At 38.7% G+C, this 26,597-nt stretch overlaps 1 protein-coding gene across 1 annotated transcript in view; it reads left to right on the forward strand.

The window, feature by feature from the left end:
* PGM5 (phosphoglucomutase 5) overlaps window positions 1-26,597 on the forward strand; it is a 191,525-nt gene that overhangs the window by 34,336 nt on the left and 130,592 nt on the right. Inside the window, exons 3-6 of the mRNA XM_044939932.1 lie at window positions 2,131-2,277; window positions 5,405-5,530; window positions 12,127-12,317; window positions 12,914-13,068. Of these exons, the coding sequence (XP_044795867.1) occupies window positions 2,131-2,277; window positions 5,405-5,530; window positions 12,127-12,317; window positions 12,914-13,068 (619 nt within the window). The remainder of the gene's footprint in view (window positions 1-2,130; window positions 2,278-5,404; window positions 5,531-12,126; window positions 12,318-12,913; window positions 13,069-26,597) is intronic.

The raw sequence follows: 26,597 nt of genomic DNA on the forward strand, positions 1-26,597 counted from the left end.
ATGACTGTACTAGGAACTGACTTAAATGAAGAAGAAGTCATTGGAGCGGAAGATGTTAAGAACTGGGAGGATGTAAAGAGATAACAATGGAGAAGGAAATGGCAACCCACTCCAGTATTCTTGCTGGAGAATCCCATGGACGGAGGAGCCTGGTAGGTTACCATCCACGGGGTCGCAAAGAGTCGGACATGACTGTGCGACTTCACTCACTCACTCAAAGAGATACAAAGGATTTTGATGACCTCAGAGGTTATCAGCATGGCTGACTGAGCAGCATCTAGCTGGTTACAACTTGTTTTACTTTTGGAAATCAGTGTGCTTTGGCATAACAAACTCAGACAGAGACTTTTAAAATGTGATGGAAGTATCCCAAGAACATAAAGCAGTACCCGGGAGCCAGAGGGATATTCATGTATCATCTGGAAAGCTTAAAAAAAATGCAAAGATAAATAACTCTATTTAATTTTTTAAGTTTTGCAAAAGAATGAAAAATGTAAGGAGTGAAGTTGAGAAGGACTATGTTTATTTCTTTGTGGTCTTCACTTTTCCTGTAGAAGAACATGGGGGTATTAAAATACATTAGGCTTTTTTCCATCCGGTGAAATGGTGCTATTGCTATTCCTTTCCCCTCTCCCCCCACTTCATTGAGGTGTAATTGACATATTAAAAACATGTACATATTTAATGTATGCAGCTTGATGAATTTGGTAATTATTCCTTTTTATATGTTCAAGGAACCTTTTTGGGAGGTGATAACAGTGAAATGGGCTTCCCTGGTGGCTCAGTGGTAAAGAATTCTCCTGCCAATGCAGGAGACACACATTTGATCTCTGGGTCAGGAAGATCCCCTTGAGAAGGAAATGGCAACACACTCCAGTATTCTTGCCTGGAAAATCCCATGGGCAGAGGAGCCTGGAGGGCTACAATCCATGGGGTCATGAAGAGTCGGACATAACTTAGTGACTAAAACAGCAACTACCGTGCTATATTCTAAGGCAGCACTGTCTAATAGAAATATATTGTAAGCCATACATGTAATTAAAAATTTTCTAGTAGCCACATAAAATAGTAAAAAGAAGGTGAAATGAATAAAATATTTTATTTCACTTGATATATCCAAAATATTATCACTTCAACATGTTACAATAAAATTATGAATATAATCTATTCTGGTTTTATACTAACTCTTCAAAATTTGGCGTGCATTTTATAATTATAGCACATGTCAGTATAACTAGTCATAGTTATACTGTTGAACAAGTGTTCAATAGCCACATGTGGCTAGAGGCTATTGAATTGAATAGCATAGTTCTAAGGGCTGGGATAGAAGAGAAATCAAGAAACAATTGCAGTTCAATGGAAAATTGTAACTAGTGAGTGAGATCAATACACAAAGCTATCTATCTGTCAATCATTTATATTTTAGATCTTCAATCTACTTATTTACTTGATTCCCAAACTTACTGCAAAAAATCCAAAGTAGCTTGCAGTAAGATATAAAAATTAAAAAGAAAAAGGAGGACAGCTATTGATTTTATGTTCAATTTATTTAAAGCCTATCACTTCACCTTAATTGTCAACTTGACCTTGTAAAGATGTGCGTCAGATATTTTAAACTTCACTTTGAAAACTTGGGAGTCACTAGAGAGTATGAGTTGGGAAAACTAACGTACCCTGGTCAACTTATACACCAAATAGGCATCAGACCTGGGGGTAGAAGTCATACTTTCTCTAGGTGCACTTGGGAGGCTGCAGTTTAACTCTGGAGTCCCTCACTTCTGTCAAATGCATATCCTGTTTGTGTCTCATATCCTGAATAAAGCTGATGACATAACCGGGTCTCCCTGGCAGGTGTGCAACTATTTTTAGGGAAGACGTCTCATTGCTTAGAAGTGGATTAAAACAAAGCAACATGTGGGTTATTGGCCTGCACGGAACAGGTGAGGCTGGCCCCGTTTCCTCCAGAGTGGATGGATAAGAAATACTGAAGCCATTTGAACTGTGAACTGTTGACTGTTGTCTAGAACACAAAGAAATCTTCCTCCTGCTTGGTGGAGGAAGAGCTAACATTTCTCTGATTTATTTTTTATGCAGATTTATTTTTGGTGGTGCATTATTTTCCAATTTTAGGTCCTGCTCCAGATGTCGTCTCAGACAAAATCTACCAAATCAGCAAAACAATTGAGGAATACACTATATGCCCTGATTTGCGAATTGACCTGTCTCGACTAGGAAGACAAGAATTTGACCTGGAGAACAAATTCAAACCATTTAGAGGTAATTGGGAAATTGTATTTTGAAGAAAATTAGAACTCTGTGGATGGAGGTGACATTTTTTCTTCAGGGGAGAGCACATACAAAAGTGATGGAATTATCAATTTTAGGAGTGGCACTTGATAGATAGATATAAACTGAGTGTGGTGTGGAGGGAAATGAGAGCAGCCAAGATATTTGGAACTGGCAACTTTCAACAACTGCTTTCCAAACTCTATCATTTTTGACATAGGGAACATTTCACGGCTGACTCTTTTACAGTGTTCCAAGAATAGACTGTGAATTGCCAACACATGTCTTTACTTTTCTAAGCAATTAAGGTGAAGATGCTGAAATACTTTAGATAATTAAAGAGAGACCCAACAAGGTAATGGAGTCACTAAAATTTCCCATGGAAGATAGGTGTTTCTTTTCCAAGCTAGGATCATGTAGTTTATCTTGATTCAATTCACAGTTGACCACCTGCTCTATACCACGCTCCATGATAGAAGATTTTACAAAGGAACTCACGAAGTACCAAATGGATTTAGGAAAATGGTTCAAAAATTAAAAACCAGGATGAAGTTGCCAAAAGTATTATCCTGTATGGTAGAGTGAATAAAACTTCTAAGTCCTCAGATTTAACCTTTCAATTTGTAGATTAATATTGAACCATGTAATAACATTAATACCAAGTAAATGCATATTATTATTCACCCTCTATTTTATCCTGTTGCTTTCTCCTAGAAGGCATACAAGTAGCAATAAAACAAACTTTTTTTTAACTCCTTCAGTGCCTTTTATCAGCTTAAATCCAGTTTGTATTAAGATGGTATCCTTATTTTACAAGTAATTTATTTAGTTCAAAAGGTGAAATACCTAGTTCATGGCCACATGGTATTTTAGGGACAGAGAGGAGCTTGAAATGTACTATTTGGAGACACAGTGTTGGGCCAACTCTACCAGTTTTCTTGGAAGATTTTGAGTCAATTGCTTGCTTAGCTAGTGAGCAGAAGTTAATTGAAAGCCATGTGATACAGGATGCAATGATTCCTGATTTTATTAATCTAGTTGGGAGTATTCATACACACAATGGCTTGACAGCTAAAAGCAAGGGATATTTTATGTTAACTAAGTGATTTAAGTATACTTGATTGCATATGTTTGGATGTACTGGAAAATAAGATGACAGAAAAAGCAGGTATTATTATATTGTCAGGAAGAAATTTTGTTGGTTGATTGAATCTTCACAGTTGTATTAGTTGTCCAAGAGACCCAGATCTTTGGTGGCTCAGATTGAGGACCACTGTTTCAGTTACATTGCTCGCTTGGTGAGTTTTCTACAGGGCTGCAGACACCACGAGGTAGAGGGAGACATTCCCTGGTCTCAAGAATTTGAAAATGATTGGGATAATTTATGTGCTGTGTTCTTGCTATTTAAGTGTTGAGCAAGGCTTGAGTTAATTGGAAACAATTTAGTCTTTGGCATTTCATCTTAAAGGACGAAGAGCAAGAACTATGTGATGTGACCTTTCAGTTTTCATGGAAATCTACTTGCTTCCTTGTTTTTTTACATTTTTGTTTGGTATTAATGCTATTTACCTGCTATAAATACCAAATGTATTTAGGCAAGTAGTTCAAAAGTTAGACCCAGAATGAAATTGCCAAAAATATTATGCTATATTGTAGAGAGAGTAAAATTTCAAACATATTCACAAGCCGTAACCTTTCATTTTATAGATTAATTTTTTATTGTGATAAAATATATGTAACGTACACTATGTTAATAATTTTTAGACGCATTTTGTATAAACTTCTAATTAATTTATTTTATAGATTAGTATGGGCTTCCCTGGTGGCTCAGTGGTAAAGAATCCACCTGCAATACAGGAGACGCAGGACATGCAGGTTTGATCCCTGAGTCAGGAAGATCCTCTGGAGAAGGAAATGGCAACCCACTCCAGTATTTTTGCCTGGAGAATCCCATGGACAGAGGAGCCTGGTGGGCTATAGTTTATAGGGTTGCAGAGTCAGACATGACTGAGCATAGATTAATATCCTCCTCCTATTAAAGATGATTAAAAACTATCTGTGTTCTTGAAAAAGTTATTATATTTGAACTTGATTTAAGTGCAACGAAAGTATTTTTAGTGTGTACTTGACCAGATGAAGGGATATTTTCATGTTACATATAAAATCTCACCCACTAAATATTACACCTGGATTTACTTAAAAATTATTAAAGGTGGATTGGTAATATCTTTAGTGCAGGTTTAAATGTTTCAAGGTTCCAAAGTAGTATGTGTTTGAAAAATTTGAAAAATAGCATACATAAGTTTCAAAATTTAACTACAAATTTCAAAAGCAGAGCTCATGGACAAATTTTAGTGCCTAAAATAAAATATTTATTATTTCTGGGAAAAATATTTTCTGGTTACTAATTATGTACCACTCACCAAGTTTGAAAAGTATGATGTATTCTGGCTTTTATCAATCTGTGAAATAAATGGAAAAGACTTGATTTGGTTGTCTGGTCATTGGGTGGTGCAAGAGAGCATGTATGTTTAATGAAGATTTCTAAATATCTGGCACTCACTCTGAACCTGGTAATAGACTGGGCACATGGGAAACTTTACACAAACTCAGAAAAATATCCTTTATCACCAATTCAGAACCTGAATCTGCTTAGTACCATGGCATTTAGAAAGTAGGGGTCACTGCTGAGGTTACTTCTTGAATTGCTTCAGGCCAGCTGAGTCATTTTTTGGCCAGTCCCTACAGGAGAGGCAACCGGTTTTGCCAAGATGCCTCTTAGCACTGAGGTGTTTGCAGTTTGTGGGAGGGAGGTGGTGGAATGAAAAGAGTGGGGACAATAGGCATAGTTTTATCTTAATTACTTTATTCTTGTGGTTGATTTTTCACTTGCAAAGAAGAATTTGCAACTTGATGTTTTTTATACCATTTAATCATCTGCAAAGTTTGTAGCATCTTGATTGTGCTTTGTGATTTTTCTCTGCAAATGGACACTTTGCTTCCCGTGAAAATGTGTGGGGTTATGATGGGATTGTGATCAGAATTTCATGCTTTTTTATGCTTCCAAGAATCCCTCATGGATAGTCATTGGTGTCTCCTCTGGCTTTCCTACCCATAGTGGAGATAGTGGACCCAGTGGATATCTATCTCAACCTCCTTCGGACCATTTTTGACTTTAACGCCATCAAGAGTTTGCTGACTGGGCCTGGCCAACTGAAGATCCGAGTTGATGCCATGCATGGAGGTAAGCATGTGGTCTTCTATCAAGTGGTGAACAAGAAATGGTAAAGGAGACCTCAGTGTGTGTTGGGTTTCTGGGATTACAAGGAAGGTTGGATTCATAGATATTCACCTGACATGTATACATTCAGATAGATATGTGGGATACTCTGGAAGGCTTAAGGGCTCTGATCTCTCTTTTTTGATGCAACTGAAAAAAAAGCTTGAGCATATGATTTTCAGGCTATGCCTGTTACAGTGTGGAGTGGAAATAGCAAGATTGTAAATTAAAAAAAATTTTTGATCACAGTACATAGTTAAAAAAGTCAGATAGTTCATAGCTTGCTATGAAAAAAATCCTTCACAACTCTTTCCCCCAATTTTCTACTTTCCAGGGGCAGTCTTTTTTTTGGCGGGGGGAGGATGGTATTTATCTCTCTATTGCTAAATACTATGAATATACTGCTCCTTGTTGATTTTTCAGTTTGAGGTGTTACTGACTTCATACCATGGAAGATGAATCTGTAGTTCTTTTTCACTGTCTCCACTCACTAAATCCAAGCACACTTCCTTAAACAAGTTCTGTCATCATTTTGGTAAGATCAGTATGCAATGTCTAGATTATCATAACGTGGTTGAGCCATGCAAAATACTGTAATTATATTTTCCTTTCAGCACAACTTTTTTACTTCTTTGGAATTAGTAGTCATCTTGTTTTCTCATTATTCAGTTTTTGTGAAGTGTATTTACCACTGTTAACCCTCATACACTTCTAGTGTCAAAATCTTTTCTCACTTCACTTTTCTGGAGACCTGGAATCTCTATCTGCACTGGTAGTTCTGTGAGCTGCTGTTGTCCTGAAATCTCCACTTAGCATCATCCTGTAAATTCCCTTTACGCCTTTCTTATGTTGACTCTCCTATTTCTGGATCCTTTGCCTTTTGCTTTCTTGATTTACTCCTACATTTTGGAGGAGCACATTCTCCAGTTACTCTGTGAGAGCTCATGGGAGGTAAATGTTTTGAGTCATTGCATGTCTGAAAATGCCTGTTTTCTATGCTCATTCTGAATTGGTATTTATCTGAATATAGATATCTAGGTTGGATATTATTTTCCTTCAAAAGTTTGAGAGAATTGCTCCATTGTCTGGTAGCCATTCCTACCAAACTCAAGAAATCTGATGCTATTCTGATTTTTAATTCATGTTTTGAAATCTTCCCTTTTTTCTTTTCTAGAGGCTTTTGGGGCCTTTGATATGTGTTCAGTGTTCCTTCTTTTCACAACGATGAGTCTTAGTGTGGGACTATATTTCCCTATTGTGCCAGGCACTTGGAGGATCCTCTGAATCTAGAAACTTATGTCCTTTCATTCTGGGAAATTTTCTTACATTACTTCTTGGATGATTCCTCCATTATTTTCTCTTTCCTTTCTCCATAATGGCTATTGTTTAGATATTGACTCTACTGGACAGATCTTTTAATTATCCTTTTCTTTCCCCAGCACCCATTTTTCTTCTCTTTGTTTTGTGCTACTTTCTGGCAGATTTCTTCACTTTAGCTCCAAGTCCTTCCATTGTTTTTCAGTTCCACTGTCATATTTTTAATTTCCCAAAACATTTTTTTTTGTTTTCCAAATAACTTTTTAAAAATAACTTCTTACTCATGTTTCATGAGTACCATATCTTTTTTAAATAAGTCAGATGTATTGAGGTATAAAATTTATTTGCAGTAAAACTGATACTTTATTGGTATATAGTTTGATGAAGTTGGACAAACATGTACAGTAATGTAACCACTCAGACAGTCAAGGTATAGAATATCTCCCATGCTTCCACAAATTCTTTTCCATCCCTTGAAGTTTAACCTCTCCTCTTTCCCCTAGTCCCTGGCAATCACTCATCTGCTTTTTGCCCCATAGTTTTACCTTTTCCAGAAAGCCATATGAATGGAAACATACAATATGTAGCCATTTTCTTCAGGCTTTTTTCACTCAGCATAAGGTTTTAGAGATGCATTCATGGTGTTGTATGTATCAGTGGTTATTTCTTATTACTAATGAGTCGTATTCCTTTATATAGATGTACTACATTCTGTTTATCCATTCACCACTTGATACAGTTAGGGTTATTTCTAGGTTTTGGCTACTATAAACTGCTACAGACATTTGTGAAAAAGTCTTTATAGGAATATATGATTTCCTTTGTTTTAGATAAATACCTAGGAGTGAGATTGCTGGGTCATATAATGTGTATATTGAACTTAATAAGTAATTGCCAAACTATTTTCCAGAGTGACTACCATTTGCACTAACAGCAGAGTATGAAGGCTCCAGTTTCTCTGTGCCTTCACCAATACTTGGTATTCTCAGTCTTTTCAGTTTTACAGACAGTCTGCCACATCTTGTTGATCTCTATTAGGATATGACTGATACATACTTTAAAGGATTTCTTCTCCCTGTGTAGTTTCTCTTTCTCCCATGTTGTTCTTTACTGTTTGTTTGGTCTCATATTAAAGAGTGAATTCAGTTCAGTCACTCAATCATGTCCAACTCTTTGCAACCCCATGGACTGCAGCATGCCAGACTTCCCTGTCTATCACCATCTCCCAGAGCCTGCTCAAACTCAAGTCCATCTAGTTGGTGATGTCATCCAACTGTCTCATCTTCTGTCGTCCCCTTCTCCTCCTGTTTTTAAGAGTGAGGTGCTAAAAATTTTGCTGGGAGCTCTGAGCCGACGTGTGGAACTTATCTTCCAAGGGCTTTACTCTAAGGTTTTCTTCCTGGGCTGTTTTGTTCTTTCCTATTCAGTTCAGTTCAGTTCAGTTCAGCTGCTCAGTCATGTCCGACTATATGGGACCCCATGAACTGCAGCACGCCAGGCCTCCCTATCCATCACCAACTGCCATAGTCTACCCAAACCCATGTCTATTGAGTCGGTGATGCCATCCAACGATCTCATCCTCTATCGTCCCCTTCTCCTCCTGCCCTCAATCTTTGCCAGCATCTGGGTTTTTTCAAATGAGTCAGCTCTTTGCATCAGGTAGCCAAAGTATTGGAGTTTCAGCTCCAACATCAGTCCTTCCAATGAACACCCAGGACTGATCTCCTTTAGGATGGACTGGTTGGATCTCCTTGCAGTCCAAGGGACTCTCAAGAGTCTTCTCCAACACCACAGTTCAAAAGCATCAATTCTTCTGCGCTCAGCTTTCTTTATGGTCCAACTCTCAGTTCCATACATGACTACTGGAAAAACCATAGCCTTGACTAGATGGACCTTTGTTGACGAAGTAATGTCTCTGCTTTTGAATATGCTATCTAGGTTGGTCATAACTTTCCATCCAAGGAGTAAGAGTCTTTTAATTTCATGACTGCAATCGCCATCTGCAGTGATTTTGGAGCCCCCCAAAATAAAGTCAGCCACTGTTTGCACTGTTTCCCCATCTATTTGCCACAAAATGATAGGACCAGATGCCATGATCTTCGTTTTCTGAATGTTGAGCTTTAAGCCAACATTTTCACTTTCCTCTTTCACTTTCATCAAGAGACTCTTTAGCTCCTCTTCACTTTCTGCCGTAAGGGTGGTGTCTTCTGCATATCAGAGGTTATTGATATTTCTCCCGGCAATCTTGATTCCAGCTTGTGCTTCTTCCGGCCCAGCATTTCTCATGATGTACTCTGCATAGAAGTTAAATAAGCAGGGTGACAATATACAGCCTTGATGTACTCCTTTTCCTATTTGGAACCAGTGTGTTGTTCCATGTCCAGTTCTAATTGTTGCTTCCTAACCTGCATACAGGTTTCTCAAGAGGCAGGTCAGGTAGTCTGGTATTCCTATCTCCTTAAAAATTTTCCACACTTTATTTTGATCCACACAGTCAAAGGCTTTGGCATAGTCAATAAAGCAGAAATAGATGTTTTTCTGGAACTCTCTTGCTTTTTCAGTGATCCAGCAGATGTTGGCAATTTGATCTCTGGTTCCTCTGCCTTTTCTAAAACTAACTTGAACATCTGGAAGTTCACGGTTCACATATTGCTGAAGCCTGGCTTGGAGAATTTTGAGCATGACTTTACTAGCATGTGAGATGAGTGCAATTGTGCGGTAGTTTGAGCATTCTTTGGCATTGCCTTTCTTTGGGATTGGAATGAAAACTGACCTTTTCCAGTCCTGTGGCCACTGCTGAGTTTTCCAAATTTGCTGGCATATTGAGTGGACCACTTTCACAGCATCATCTTTCAGGATTTGAAATAGCTCAACTGGAATTCCATCACCTCCACTAGCTTTGTTCATAGTGATGCTTTCTAAGGCCCACTTGACTTCACATTCCAGGATGTCTGGGTCTAGGTGAGTGTGAGTGATCACACCATAGTGATTATTTGGGTCATGAAGATCTTTTTTGTACAGTTCTTATGTGTATTCTTGCCACCTCTTCTTAATTTCTTCTGCTTCTGTTAGGTTCATACCATTTCTGTCCTTTATTGAGCCCATCTTTGCATGAAATGGTCCCTTGATATCTCTATAATTTTCTTGAAGAGATCTCTAGTCTTTCCTATTCTATTGTTTTCCTCTATTTCTTTGCATTGATCACTGAGGAAGGCTTTCTTATCTCTCCTTGCTATTCTTTGGAACTCTGCATTCAAATGGGTATATTTTTCTTTTTTCCTTTGCTTTTCGCTTCTCTTCTTTTCACAGCTATTTGTAAGGCCTCCTCAGACAGCCATTTTGCTTTTTTGCATTTCTTTTTCTTGCAGATGGTCTTGATTCCTGTCTCCTGTAGTGTCATGAACCTCTGTCCATCGTTCATCCAGCACTCTGTATCAAATCTAGTCCCTTATAGCTATTTCTCGCTTCCACTGTATAGTCATAAGGGATTTGATTTAGGTCATACCTGAATGGTCTAGTGGTTTTCCCTACTTTCTTCAATTTAAGTCTGAATTTGGCAATAAGGAACTCATGATCTGAGCCATAGTCAGCTCCTGGTCTTGTTTTTGCTAACTGTATAGAGCTTCTCCATCTTTGGCTGCAAATAATATAATCAATCTGATTTCGGTGTTGAGCATCTGGTGATGTCTATGTGTAGAGTCTTCTCTTGTGTTGTTGGAAGAGGGTGTTTGCTATGACCAGTGCATTCTCTTGGCAAAACTCTATTAGCCTTTGCCTTGCTTCATTCTGTATTCCAAGGCCAAATTTGCCTGTTACTCCAGGTGTTTCTTGACTTCCTACTTTTGCATTCCAGTCCCCTATATTGAAAAGGACATCTTTTTTGGGTGTCAGTTCTAGAAGGTGTTGTAAGTCTTCATAGAACCGTTCAACTTCAGGCTGGTTATATTCCACAGAAATATAACTTTGGGCTAGTTATATTCCACAGAAAGGGCTCTTTCTGTTTCTTGCCTTAGCATTATCTGACCTAGAGGGAAGAGAGTTTCTCTTTCCAAAGAGTTTGAAAATTGTTTCTGGATTTAAGCCTCACTGCCTAGCTTGTACCATGTGTTCATCTCTGAATCAGTCACTCTGGTTGAGGGATGGAGGATTGGCAGACCTAGGTCACCTCCCTAGTTTGGGGGGAAGTAGGATTCAGCCACACTCAGATTCCATGAACTGAGATGGAAAAAGGATTGGTTCTCTAAAGAAGACCCAAAATACTGCTATCAGAGGAAAGGAAAATGGGTGCTGGGCAAGCAAAATCAAAGTGTGTTCACTGTTTGTGGTTTGTATTCTATTAGTTGAAAATAAACGGAAAGCGGTACTTTTATGTATTTCAGCCAACAGGATTACATGCTTGTCCCCAAATGTGCTGTGTGTTCTACCTCAGGCTCCATTCCCTTGTTCACAGTGTTCTTTTCATTTGGATAGCATCCTTACTTCTGTCAAATTTATATTCTCCCATGTTCTCCCAGAAATGCTGCTCCATTTTGAAGCCTTGCCTATGGTCATTTCTCTTTTAAGCTGTTGGATTTCATTATTTAATAAATACATTATACATTGAATTGAACTAGTCGTACAAGTCCAGTCACTCACCTGCAGATGTGACTCATCCCACTGCCAGGCTGAGAGCCCAGACTGAGAGTACTTTGTGTCCCTGGATACCCTCTGTTCTTCACATAAGAGTTCTGTGTTAGGCACTCCATGAATGTGTGTTGAACTGGAAAACACAACTCCTTAGCATTTATTTTGTAAAATGTACTTAGTTGTATATGCTTCAGTGGTTGGCAGTATTTAATTATATACTTGGCAAAGTTAAAACATCTGTAGAGACAAAGAACATCGCTAGAGCCTTTAAGTGCTTTTGCATATATTTAACTAATGCTTTTAATATAAAAAGTAACAGCCCATGAATTATTATTAGGTAGTTGATTTCTTTTTGGCAGTGTTTTAGGAAAGTTTTGGAGAAAAATTTCATGCAGCTGGATTATTGAATACAACTTCTATATGCCTAACATAGTCACTGGCACATAGATGCTCAATGAGTAGTAATTGAAATAACCATTTTTCTGTGCTTGAAAAAACTTGTAGAATTTATATTCTTTTTTCTTGTGCTATGAAGTAGCCTTCTTCTAAGAAGAACAAAACACCCTTGGGGGAGGAGTTATACAAAGATCTCACATTGCTGTGTATCTTTTTTTAAGTTATGGGACCCTATGTGAGGAAAGTTCTGTGTGATGAGCTGGGGGCCCCAGCCAATTCTGCAATCAACTGTGTTCCCCTGGAAGATTTTGGAGGGCAGCATCCTGACCCAAACCTGACATATGCAACCACCCTTCTGGAAGCTATGAAAGGAGGGGAATATGGATTTGGAGCTGCATTTGATGCTGATGGGGTAAGGAGGAAAGCTTTCTGCCTGCTGATCCTTTTGATGTATAATGAGCCAAACACTGGAAACCAGAGAATTATTGAATACCTCTGGGGCTGACACATATGGGGCATACGAACCTTAACTGGCTCCGCATCTGCCCTTCTATTTAATGGCCTAGTATTGCATGTAAATAGCCATTACTTTTCTTTTTCCAAGTAGCAGTATGTTATAAAGTTGTTATTTCTTTAAAAAAAATTCATGCAGTCCATTTTTATTTATAGCTGATCTTGTTGAGATCACCATGTTAAGAAACCAGCTATTTTAGTAATAATCTCTGTTCTCCATTATGTTTGGGGGACGTGTGAATGAAGACTGTAGAGGCTACTAAAGCCTGAGGAAGTCATCCACATTTCGACAGGTCGGATATTTTCCTAGTGGTGTCAAGATCTTGGGCCCTGCATTATTCATGGATTTTAGTTTCCCACGCCCTCTTTGCCCTCTTTCAAGTGGTTTTACATTGTTTAAATGTGAGGATGGCAGTGAGTGCCTTGTGATGATGGGAATGGACTGCTAGCAGCAGATGCCTTTGCCTGAACATTTTCACACATTCTTTCCCACAGGACCGTTACATGATCCTAGGCCAAAATGGCTTCTTTGTGAGCCCTTCCGACTCCTTGGCCATCATTGCCGCCAACCTCTCTTGCATTCCGTATTTCCGTCAGATGGGAGTCCGAGGGTTTGGAAGGAGTATGCCCACCAGCACAGCCCTCGACAGGTAAGCAAAATGTCACTGTGGAAAACTGCATGACAGGCCTCTGATGTCATTGTTCCCTCTGCTGTGGCTATCACTCATTCTCCCCTCTCACTTTGGGAACTTGTTGAATTTAGACATATGGGAATTTAGAGACATGGTATAGTTAGTAGAAGTGTGAAAAATCAGGTGGCCTGAACTGGGTTCTGCTACATCTTAGCTCTTAGGAACTTGGGAGACTTATTTGATTTCTGTGTCTCTGTTTTCTTATCTTTAAAATGAGCATGATAATAGTATCATCCTTACATGGATTGTATGAGGTAGGAATGAGGTGATTCTTATAAACCATGTAACAGAACGCATGGTTCATAGTAAATGCTTCATAAATGTTTGGTAAGAAAACTTACTAAATATGTAAGTGGGGTAGAAAGATCAGATAATATTATTTTAAAATGCTCACTTATCTCAGGCTTCCCTGGTAGCTCAGCTGGTAAAGAATTTGCCTGCAATCCAGGAGACCCCGGTTCAGTTCCTGGGTTGAGAAGATCCCCTGGAGAAGGGATAGACAACCCACTCCAGTATTCTGGCCTGGAGAATTTCATGGACAGAGGAGCCTGGCAGGCTACAGTCCATGGGATTGCAAAGAGTCAGACATGACTGAGCAACTTTTACTATATCATCATTAGTTCTGTAAAAACAGGGAAGATAAGTTTGTTGTGAGAATGAAGCAAGATACACATGGAAAATGCTCAACAGGAGACTCTGTAGATAACAGTCTAAGGTTTCTTGACCTGGCTCTATCCACCCATCTTTTACCTTATCTTAGAAAACAGTGAATTTCAGAGTCTAATATTTTCAAGCAATGTATATTATTGTGGAAGCAGGATTTGTTCATGATGGAAAGTTAAAAAAAAAACAGAAAACTAGGAAAATGTAAGCAACTCTGCCTGAGCCACTTATGTTAATTGATAAATGTATATTCCCCACTGAATCTCTTTATATACATATATAATATACATACATAGTTATAAATCATATATAACATACATAATATAATATGTATAATATATATTTGCCTTTTTGTGAAACTGAAAAGAGATCTGAAAGTACATACTGCCTTGTAACTTTTTTCCCCATCAACAATCTCCAAGTCTGTTAATACACTTTGTCTTAATACACTTTTATATCATCTAAAACCAAGGTCATATTCATATTCAAATTTCCCCCGAGTGTCCTTGGAGTGTCTTTAATGGATGATTTTGCCCAAAGCAGCATCCTGTCTAACATCATACATTGCATCTGGTTGTCACATCTCTTAAGTCTTTTAGAATCTAGCACAAGCCTTTTATCTTTTAGTTAATGATAATGATTTTTGAGGAGACCAGACCAGTTGTCCTGAAGAATCTCATCTTCTGGATTGTGAAGTTATTTCCTCATGATGTTACCATTCATTCAGTCATTCCTGAAGTAAATTTTATATGCAGTGAAGTGAGTTAAGGGTACAATTCAATGAGTTTTGGGAAAGGTATACATGTGGGTGACAACCAATGAAAATAAGATATAGAACATTCCCATCAGCCCCCAAAGTTCCTCCTTCCATTGCCCCATTGTTGTAATTTCTTCTGCCATATTTAGGCTTTGCCTATTCTTGAGCTTCACAAAAATAGAATCATATACTACATATTTGTTACTAGTATTTTCATTTAATAAATTTTTTTTATTCATACACATTCACTGAATTTGTAACTAGTTCATTCCCCTATGTTGCAGTATAGTAGATCAATGCATGAATACATCACAATTTATTTTTCCAGTATCCTGTTGATGAACATTTGGGTTGTTTTCACTTATTAGATACTATAAATCATGCCATTATAAACATTCTTACACATGTCTTTTTGTGTATGCATCTACATTTCTTCAGTTAATATCCAGGAGTAGAGTGCTGATTGTAGGATAGATGTATGTTTAATTTAACAAGAAACTGCCAAACTATTTTCCATTTTATACTCTTATTTACAACGTGTGAGAGTTTTAGTGGCTTTATATCTTCTACAACATTTGGTGTTATCAGTCTTTTTTATTTTAACCAGTGTAGTGAGTGCAAAATAGTGTTTCATTTTGGTTTAAATTTGTATTGTTCTAGTGATGTTGAGCTCATTTTCATATGCTCATTGTCCATTTATGAACTTCTTTGTTATGTACCTGTTTGAAATATATTTGCTCAGTTGAAGGTGCATTATTTGTCTTTTTGTTACTGATTTATAGAAGTTCTTTATATATTCTCAATAATAAGTTTTTTTTTTTTGGCTATACTGCCAGCTTGTGGGATCTTAGTTTCCTGACCAAGGATTGAACCCAGGTCCTCAGCAGTGAGAGGCCTAACCACTGGTCCACCAGGGAATTCCCTGGATAATAAGTCTTTTGTCATATATATGTATTACAAACATTTTCTCCATGCCTGTCACTTCCCCACTCAAATTCTTTTTTTTTTTTAATTTTATTTTTAAACTTTACATAACTGTATTAGTTTTGCCAAATATCAAAATGAATCCGCCACAGGTATACATGTGTTCCCCATCCTGAACCCTCCTCCCTCCTCCCTCCCCATTCCATCCCTCTGGGTAGTCCCAGTGCACCAGCCCCAAGCATCCAGTATCGTGCATCGAACCTGGACTGGCAACTCATTTCATACATGATATTTTACATGTTTCAATGCCATTCTCCCAAATCTTCCCACCCTCTCCCTCGCCCACAGAGTCCATAAGACTGTTCTATACATCAGTGTCTCTTTTGCTGTCTCGTACACAGGGTTATTGTTACCATGTTTCTAAATTCCATATATATGCATTAGTATACTGTATTGGTGTTTTTCTTTCTGGCTTACTTCACTCTGTATAATAGGCTCCAGTTTCATCCACCTCATTAGAACTGATTCAAATGTATTCTTTTTAATGGCTGAATAATACTCCACTGTGTATATGTACCACAGCTTTCTTATCCATTCATCTGCTGATGGACATCTAGGTTGCTTCCATGTCCTGGCTATTATAAACAGTGCTGCGATGAACATTGGGGTACTCGTGTCTCTTTCCCTTCTGGTTTCCTCAGTGTGTATGCCCAGCAGTGGGATTGCTGGATCATAAGGCAGGTCTATTTCCAGTTTTTTAAGGAATCTCCACACTGTTCTCCATAGTGGCTGTACTAGTTGCATTCCCACCAACAGTGTAAGAGGGTTCCCTTTTCTCCACACCCTCTCCAGCATTTATTACTTGTAGACTTTTGGATCGCAGCCATTCTGACTGGTGTGAAATGGTACCTCATTGTGGTTTTGATTTGCATTTCTCTGATAATGAGTGATGTTGAGCATCCTTTCATGTGTTTGTTAGCCATCTGTATGTCTTCTTTGGAGAAATGTCTGTTTAGTTCTTTGGCCCATTTTTTGATTGGGTCATTTATTTTTCTGGAGTTGAGCTGCAGGAGTTGCTTGTATATTCTTGAGATTAGTTGTTTGTCAGTTGCTTCATTCCCACTCAAATTCTTAATTGTGTCTTTTGATGAGTGTGAGTTTTAAATTTTGACAATGTCCAGTTTTTTTCTTATATAATTGTGTGCTTAGTCACTCAGTCATGTCGGACTCTTTGCAACCCCATGGACTGTAGCCTACCAGGCTCTTCTGTCCATGGAGCTTCTCCAGGCAAGAATACTGGAGTGGATTGCTATGCCCTCCTCCATAGGATTTTCCCAACCCAGGGATCAAACCCAGGTCTCCCGAATTGCAGGTGGATTTTTTACTGTCTGAGCCACCAGGGAAGCCCAAGAATACTGGAGTGGGTAGCCTATCCTTTCTCCAGGGGATCTTCCCAATCCAGAAATTGAACCAGGGTCTTCTGCATTGCAGGCAGATTCTTTACCAGCTGAGCTGCCAGGGAAGCCCTCGTAAAATTAATATATACTTTTTTATCCTCTGTAAGAAATCTTTGCTTATGCAAAGGTCAAAAAGATGTTTTTTTCCTATCCTTTCTTCTAGAATCATTGTAGTTTTAATTTTACATTTAAGTCTTTGAGGATTTTGAATTAATTTTTCTGTGGGTTATAAGGCAGGGGTTGAGGCTCACTTTTTCCCTATATCCACTTGTTATTGAAAAGAATTTACCTTTCCCTTGATGTGTCTGTCAAAAATCAGTTGACCATATATATGTGAGTCTGTTTCAAGATTATCCCTTCTGCTCCATTGATCTATTGTCTATCCCTATGCCAATATTTCCTTGTCTTGATTATTGAAATTTTAAAGTAATTGTTTAAGTCAGATGACTCCCCCAACTCTTATTTCCTTTTTCTTCATATAGAAAAAATTATATATCTAATGTCCTTTGCATTTCTATATACATTTTAGAATCAACTTGTTATTTTCTACTAGGGCCTGTTGCAATTTTGATTGAAATTGTGTTGAGTCCACAGAGCAATTCTGGAAGAATTGCATTTCAATAATATTGAGATTTCTAGTCCATGAATATGATATATCTCTCATTTTATTTAGTTTTCTTTAATTTCTCTTACATACTTTGTAGGTTAGTTTCTCTTCCGTATATTTTGTAGTTTAGCGTGGAAATCTTTACAATTTTTGTTAAATTGATTCATGAGTATTTTGTATATTTTGATGCTAATGCAAATGGAATAGTTTTATAAGTTTGATTTTCTAGTTGCTTGCCACTAGTAATTAGAAATATAATTGATTTCTGTAAATTGATCTTTTAATCCTCCCCCAGTACATAGATGAATCAGATGACTTTTGGATGCCCGCTATGTTCCTTCTTTCCCTCAGGTGATATTGATGTCAAATCTGTGATAATGAACCAACCACAGTTTAAAATTCTTGCTTAGCAGCTCCAAAGGGTAGGATGTGTAATTCTATTCTTCCCCATTTGCCTTGGTTTATATCTTTCCTTTTAAAAAAAAAATCAACAAAACTTGTAGAAAGCAAAGCAAAAACCAGACTGTCTCTAGAAATGGAAAACCCAGAGTCATAGAGCATCCTGAGTTCTATGCAGGTTACTTAATATTCTGGGAGGATATATAAGGTGGCTCAGTGGTTGGTAAAGAATCCGCCTACCAGTGCCGGAGACTTGGGAGAAATGTGAGTTCAATCACTGTGTCAGAAAGAGGAAATGGCAACCCACTCCAGTATTCTCTCCTAGAGAATCACATGGACAGAGGAATCTGGCAGGCTGCCGTCCATGGGGTCACAGAGGGTCAGAAAGACCCAGCAACTGAGCATGCATGTACACTTATACATAATCTTACAATTCAGAAAGAACTTTCATTAATTTGAACTCACTTGATCTTTGCAATAATTTAGAAAGGTATTGGGTAGACATTACTCTCAGCATATTAAAGATGCTGAACCAATTATCAGAGAGATTAAGTGACACAAGTTTACACAGCTAATAAGAAAGTGACCTGGGATTTGAAACTATTGCATCTGCCTAGTAACTGCAACTTAATCAGGATGGTTTCTGAGAGACCAGTTGCGAATATTGCTCAGCTCTCCCGTGGGGTAGTCAGCAGCTTCCCAAACCCTGGCCGGGAGCGGCCAGTTTCATTCTGACAACACAACCCATTTGTGCTCTTTTCTTATGGAAATTTCCCAGTTGTTCTCGGTTTCAGTTTATCCCTCCTTCCCAATGAATCTCTGTTTCAGTCAGAAACCAGAAGCCTTGCTTAGAAAGTTCACAGAGGACCTGTTCTGATACCTAAGTGACCATTTAAAAGGATTATTCATGCTTGCTGGTTGGGACTCAGAATTCTGTGGGACTCTGAAGTGGTGATTTGTTTTGGGTATTTGATCTCTTGTTGAGTCCCTGGTGGATTCTCCTGATAGACACTTTATAAGTTTCTTCTTCATGAAAGAAATGCTGCCTCAAAATTTTATCTTGTCAGTAGTTTCCCACTTAGGTTATTTTTTAATTAATAAAATCATAGGAATGTGCCCCTAAATGTCAGACCCTGGAAGAAAGACAGCGAAGTGACTGAGACACATTCAATGGTACACTTGCCCAAACTCCTCGGATTGCAGAATAAGGGAGGCCTGCACCCTTGATGTTGATGAATTATTCAGACAAACTTCCATTGTTTCATGGATAATTGTTGTTTCCCAAGGGAAGACTTTCAGTATCTTTCATTTCTACTCTAACAATATCACTGAAACAAGGATTCCATTTACCCCAGAATAATACCGTTTCAGCCTTGAAAATGGCATTCCTTTGGGCTTTGTCATTCTGAATGTGTCTGATTTGTGGTTACAGATGAATCTGTGTTGCTGAAATAATTTTGGTTCAAATTATTCGAGAAGTAAAGCACATTAGAAGTATATTTGTGACCCAAGATTTATCTTTACCCCATGAGGCGGTATTAAATAATCCTCTGTGTTATCATTCTTCAGTATACTTATGAAGCACCCATCTGTGCTTGGTCCTGTGCTGACTGCCATGTTAAGCAAGGCAGACATGTGCAGACATGAACTGTCCTCATTAAGAGATATTTAGAGCCTCAATCAAGGCTGGCATCCTAGTATACACTGCAAGGGAGCCATATCTAGAAAGTATGTTTTGACTAGCGGGAGGCCATATGAGGTCCACCACCCATAAACATGATGGAAAAGGGAATTAGGACTCTTCTACTCTCTTTTTGCTTTTTGTGTCACTCCTGTTGTTCACCATTTATTCACTCAAGAAATATTTATTAAGGGCCTTCTATATCCTAGACAATTGTCCCTTGCCCTGATGGAACTTACTGTCTGATGCAGAAGATGTATAATAACAAGTAAATAAAAAGCATATAAACACAAATTGTAATGCACGTTCAGGGGAAATGAACTTGGTATAGTAATAATCGGCAAGTGTGGAACATCCTCCTTGGTAAGATAGATAATGGACTTTCTGAGGAGTTTATGGGTAGGACCGAAGACTAGAAACATGCAGGTAGACCTGGCTTTGATGCTGAGATTAAAAATGGCCCATTAAAAAAAAAAAAAAAGTGAAGTCGCTCAGTCGTGTCCAATTCTTTGTGATCCCATGGACTGTAGCCTAGCAGGCTCCTCCACCCATGGGATTTTCCAGGCAAGAGTACTGGAGTGGGTTGCCATTTCCTTCTCCAGGGGATCTTCCCGACCCAGGGATCGAACCCAGGTCTCCCGCATTGCAGGCAGATGCTTTACCGTCTGAGCCACCAGGGAAGCCAGAAATGGCCCATAACACATGTGAAAATGCTTATTCTTTCAGAATGTAGTCTACAACTATTTGTTGCCAGTCCCCAATCTGAAATATGTACTGTAGCTTTATCTTGAACATACCCAGCTGGTCATTGGAATCTAGACCGTGTTAAACCAGCAAGTATGCAACATCTACTGATCTATGATGAACTTGGTCCTTGTTACACACTTTAGATCTGTGTTATTTTGTCTCCAAGATCAGTCAGGATGCACAGTGGTAAGGTAGAGAGAGTGTTGTGAGCTGATATGTAATTATCCAGTCTCCCATACATCCCCTTAGCAGATAAATATGTTCAAGTGTAACCTATATTAAAACAGAAAAGGGAGAAAAAACTCTTTATAATAGTAGTTATTGCCCTAAAACCATCCATAGCTGTTTAATTCATGGTCAAGGGAGAAAGGAAATGGCACCATCAAAGGGGTTTGCTAAAAAGAATTTAGTAATAGTAGCTTTAATAACCTGGTCACAGAAGTATGAACAAAGATAATGAAGGAAACAAACAAAAAAAAAAAGCAAGAAGTGATGGAGAGGCATCCCAGGACTCACAGTATCAGAAAGCTAGTAATCCCCCAGGACTGAAGAGTCAGGGAGGGATTGGGTAACCATAGCCTGAGAAGATTTGGAGTTGTCGGGACTGATCTTGTCAGGGAGGTATAAATACCCTAACTTCTCTCTTTTCCCACCCTCCAATCTCTTGCTGATGCCTCCTCTGGACCAAACCCCACAGGAAGCAGGGGGCAGCCCTTGCAGCTCAGCCTCCTAGGGAAGCCAATAGGGCAGAGATGGGCGTTGAATGAAATGGGGGACTCTCGGGTGGAAGGGGGCAAACAAGGAACAGCCAGCACAATGGCCAGTCTTTTTGGTAATCTCTACCTGCTTGTCTCCCAGTCTCATCCTCTCCTCAGTTTTTTGGACCTCAGGTGTAGCCAGCTGAGTTAATCATGCTAATCATTGAACAGTCCTTTCATAATGTGTCCAGTGGGAGACTCATTTCTTATTATTAAAAAATTAATGTAGTTCTCTTTTCTTTGATTACCCTCCTCCCAGAGACAATCACAAATGTGTATTTGTTGGGTATCCTTTTGTTTGCATATGTTGTTTTATTTGCATGTACTTCAAATGATTGTGACTAGTACTATAAATAGACTGTATTTGGTTTCTTACTCTTTTCCACTGAAGACTTTATGTTCAAATCCTCTCAGTGGCTAAGTGTGCATGTAGTGTGTTGCTTCTGACTGCTGCATAGTAGTCCATGGTGTGCATCCACAGGTTACTTCCATTCCTGCTCCTCTGAACACTCAGGCTGCCTCTTACCTCCCGCATCAGTGAATGATGCTTCATAGCCCCCTTGGGATTTATGTGAGTTTCTTCGACATGTGTATCCAAGAGGAGAATTGTTGGGTCAGAAGTACTGTGTATACTTAATTTGACCAAATCCTGTGTTAGATTGTACTTCACTAGTCTGCTTCCCCTGCTAGTTTCTGCATCTTCAAGTCCAGACCAATGCTTTTATTGACTAATGGAAGAGTCAATGACCAGTGGAAGAGAGAGTAATACACCATTGCTATACTAAATTTTCATTTCTCATATTACTAATGAACATCTCTTCAAATGCTTGAGATTTGGGGGTTTCCTTTCTATTACTCTCTGTTCCTATACTTTGCCTGAGTTTGTATTTAGGATTTTCTCCCCTTTTTTGATGGATTTCCATGAGCTCATTGTACATTCTATATATTTGTTGCTGTAGTTCAGTTGCTAAGTTGTGTCTGGCTCTTTTGTGACTCCATGGACTGTCGCCCACCAGGCTCCTCTGTCCATGGGATTTCCCAAGCAAGAATACTGGAATGGGTTGCCATTTCTTTCTCCAGGGGATCTTCCCAACCCAGGGATCGAGCCTGCGTCTCCTGCTCGGCAGGCAGATTCTTTACCACTGAGCCACCTGGGAAGCCACCTGGGAGAAGTTTCCAAATTTGATGACCTCTCACACTCCAGTACTCTCCTCACCTGGAAAATCCCATGGATGGAGGAGCCTTGAAGGCTGCAGTCCATAGGGTCGCTGAGTCGGACAGGACTGGGCGACTTCACTTTCACTTTCACTTTCATGCATTGGAGAAGGAAATGGCAACCCACTCCAGTGTTCTTGCCTGGAGAATCCCAGGGATGGGGGAGCCTGGTGGGCTGCCGTCTATGGGGTTGCACAGAATCGGACACGACTGAAGTGACTTAGCAGCAGCAGCACACTGATGTACCTTTGCATATCCTGTTCTCTTTCCTTGAAATGTGTTCCTTTCACCTTGTCCCACTGCCTACTTTGTTCTTCCTGATCTTTCAAGACTTGAGTCAGCATCACCTTCTTGGTAGCACTCTTTTGATGTCATATTTCTCCATCCAAAGCAGCACAGAGAACTCACTCTTCAAAGGTCTCTTTATCACAGTTGTCACAGACATGAAAAACATGTGTTTGTCTGATTCCTTAATGTCCTGTAAATCCCCCACAAGCAAAGGTTTCGGCCAGTGCCTGGCATAGGATAGGTTCTCAAAAACGCTTACCAAATGAATGAATAAGATTTTTTTCCCTTTTGGAATATTTTTTATTTAGGAGAAAAAGTAGCTTGAGCTCCACAGATCTAATCACATAATTCTAAAAGTTAACTGCCATGATATATAAACAAGCTTCTTTGAACTTTTTTACAAAATAAATTTGTCAATTTATTGGTTGAAGAGGAAAATAAATATACCAATAAGGAGAAAAGCAATGATGTATAATTTGTTAGTCTTTTAGGTATCTAATAAAACTATGCCTGACTTATGGTTTTCATTTATATTTAGGTAAATTTGAGGTGAGTTGAATTTTAGTGATGCTATGTATTGATAATAAAAATGAGATAAAAGGAAGCAATGGCATAGCACTTATTTCTCAGTCAATAGGTGAACACACTTACCAGAGCCTGAACTTAAGCTCAGGTTTCTTTATTCCTTTCCCTGGTAGGTAGGGTGAGTACTGATTTCATCCTAGGTTAAAGGATACCTTCTTCTATGCCTTTTGTGTCTACCTTCTGGAAAGGATGCAGATGGTGATTCAAGCCTGCTTGTCAGTATTTCTATGAGTTGGTGTCAGATGAGAAAGCAATTTCATGCCCACATTAAGTAGAGGGCATTTATGGATTAATTACCTAAAGTGAGAGGAATAAATTGATAACATTTAGGGCTAGAATCTACAAGAACTTTGGAGATGTTGGATAAACCATCTTTTGTTCAGTTGTTCAGAGCTGTCTTGGTTGGGTGTTTGCTCTCTATGTTGGTCAGTAAAACAGTTTTGAATGAGCAATCAGTAACCTGAGTTCCAAAACATATAGTTATCATTACCCTTACATGTGATCTCAGACAAACCATTTTTAGGAATTGGTTTTCTCTGGCCTGCTATATCTGTAGGGACTCCTGGCCACTCTTAAGTTTTGTTTCTGGAAAGGCATAGTCAATAATAACAGTTCCAACATCCTATACTCAGTCCTTCCATTCCCATTGTCTTGGCACTTGTTGGCATTTGGCAAATAATTTTGACCACTGGTGAATTCTGCCAATACTGAAAGAAATTCATTTATACCACCCTAGGTGATTGGGAATTAAAGATCACTTAAGGCTGGGTTCCAATGCCATCTGGTCTACAGCATATAACTAAGTGGCATGTAGTTGTTCTCCAATGCAAATGTTGACTTCATGACCTATCTTTACTTATAATCTCAGTTTTGGTTTTTGAAGGGTCCATTTGGCTAAATATCCTCCTTTCTTTTTTGTGACATCAAATACTTATACACTTAAAAAATCAATCCAATTCATTTTGCAAAGAGGTATGAGGTAACTTTTTGGGCTGATAAAAATGTTCTGTGTCTTAATTATGGTCAGATCAGATCAGATCAGTCGCTCAGTCGTGTCCGACTCTTTGCGACCCCATGAATCGCAGCACGCCAGGCCTCCGTGTCCATCACCAACTCCCAGAGTTCACTGAGACTCACGTCCATCAAGTCAGTGATGCCATCCAGCCATCTCATCCTCTGTCGTCCCCTTCTCCTCCTGCCCCCAATCCCTCCCAGCATCAGAGTCTTTTCCAATGAATCAACTCTTCGCATGAGGTGGCCAAAGTACTGGAGTTTCAGCTTTAGCATCATTCCTTCCAAAGAAATCCCAGGGCTGATCTCCTTCAGAATGGACTGGTTGGATCTCCTTGCAGTCCAAGGGACTCTCAAGAGTCTTTTCCAACACCACAGTTCAAAAGCATCAATTCTTCGGCACTCAGCCTTCTTCACAGTCCAACTCTCACATCCATACATGACCACAGGAAAAACCATAGCCTTGACTAGATGAACCTTTGTTGGCAAAGTAATGTCTCTGCTTTTGAATATGCTATCTAGGTTAGTCATAACTTTCCTTATAAATTACCTTAATTATGGTAGCAGTTTTAATAACACAACTCTATCTGTGTACCTATCTATCAAGATTTATACAACTGTATACTTAAAACTGGCAAATTTTATTTTATATCAGTAATACCTTGATAAAAGTGATAAAAATAATCAAATCCTATTTATTTGAAAACAAATCAAAGAACTTCTCTTGGGTCTTCCTTTATGATTAGGGTCATGGATCATGACTCTGTTTGAGTGCCTGTAGTTCCTAGCATCAAGGCTTGCATTTACCAGACTATCAATACACACTGGCTGCATTCAAGTGAGACCAGTGGTCTTTGGAATTGCTGTCCACTACTTCCTTCTCTCTGGTGAGCCAGAACATCAGTACACTATTTTCAGTCTTGTCTTGGGAAATATTTACATTTAGAGTTGAAAGTTCTAAGATTTCAAGGTCATTAGTCAAATTTATTGGTGGCATAAAGATATAAAGAAGATAGGATAGCCCAGCATAACTGAACTATATGCTTTGTCAGGCAGCCAGAGAAGCTTGGCACTTGACAATGATTTTAAATGATGGAGGATAGTGATGAATCATCTCAGGCTTGAAGATCCTTTTGGAGTGAAAGAGCTTTTGGTACAAAAATGTACTTTTGGTGTATGCTTTGTATTTTGAAATGAACTTTATAACTTTCACCCAGAAAAAGTTTTTTATTGGATTTTAAACCTCAGCCTCTTAGGGTAATCTTAAACTGAACCTGCTGGAACACTGGTTAAATTGCCAAGTCTATCAATTTCACTTTCCAGTAGGGCTGAGGTAAGAATAGTACCTAAGAAAGATGCACAGGAGAATAAAACAACTCTCCCCAAATTTTGCCTGCTCAACACAGAGTAAGAGGGTCAATGCATTTTTATTTATAGTGGATTTCATTACAGTTTCTTATTCAATGGTCACATAAGCCCTCAGAAGTATTTGCGTTAAGTGTTATTATTGAAGCTTTATAGGAAAAGTATTATATTGGGAGATTAAGTAATATGTTTCAGTCCATATTAACTGAAGTAGACTTGGCCTCAGGTGAATCTTGACCTAGCAACTTGGTGATACCTGAATAATCCCTCTCTGCTTTGGCCATTATAATGGCCCACAGTTGCCCATCAAAAAGGAAGCAGTCAAGACTGGTACTAGATTGTCAATTTCAAGTCATAACGTCTTTGCTGTTCCTTATTGCTGAGAATAGGAGAAATTCTGATTATATCTTGGGTGAAAGTCATTTGTGTCTATCAGTGTGTGTGTTGGGGTACCTATGTGTGTGGTGGGTGACATCAAACATGCATAATTTATTTTGACCCCAAAATGTCTTGTAATTTTGACCTTAAACATCACTCTTGTTTAGTAAAGCTCTGGACGAAGCAGTTCTTGGCTGCAATTTAAGACTTCCAGGAAAATGTTGACTGGAGTTCAAGGTAGGGTTTGAATTTTATACCCTTTCCTCAGGATCTGCTTTAAGTAGTAAGATCAGCAGTGGTTGTATGAAAAAACCTTTATCACGTTTCAGCAGTGTTTCTCCATAACATTCTGTGTAAAGTGGGCTAAACTGATATGATTCCTTTTAAGAGTTTTTAGTCTTAGGCAACACTGATGAGCAGAAACATAAAAGTTACCAGTTAAATAAAATGGGATCTTTTAATATGAAATGTGTTAGTGGTTGGTTATAAGATATTTGATGCTTAGAAAAAGAAAAGAAAAAAAAATTGTGTAAGCCCCTGTATGTATGTCCTACACAGGTGAGGGTAGATTTCAGACCTGGGGAGTCATTCATCTCATCTCTGATCAGGTTTCTGCCTGAGGTTTAAATTTGTCATTTGGAATTCCAAGTTC

The sequence above is a fragment of the Bubalus bubalis genome, chromosome 3 (genome assembly GCF_019923935.1).
Source record: "Bubalus bubalis isolate 160015118507 breed Murrah chromosome 3, NDDB_SH_1, whole genome shotgun sequence".
NCBI classification, from domain to species: domain Eukaryota; kingdom Metazoa; phylum Chordata; class Mammalia; order Artiodactyla; family Bovidae; genus Bubalus; species Bubalus bubalis.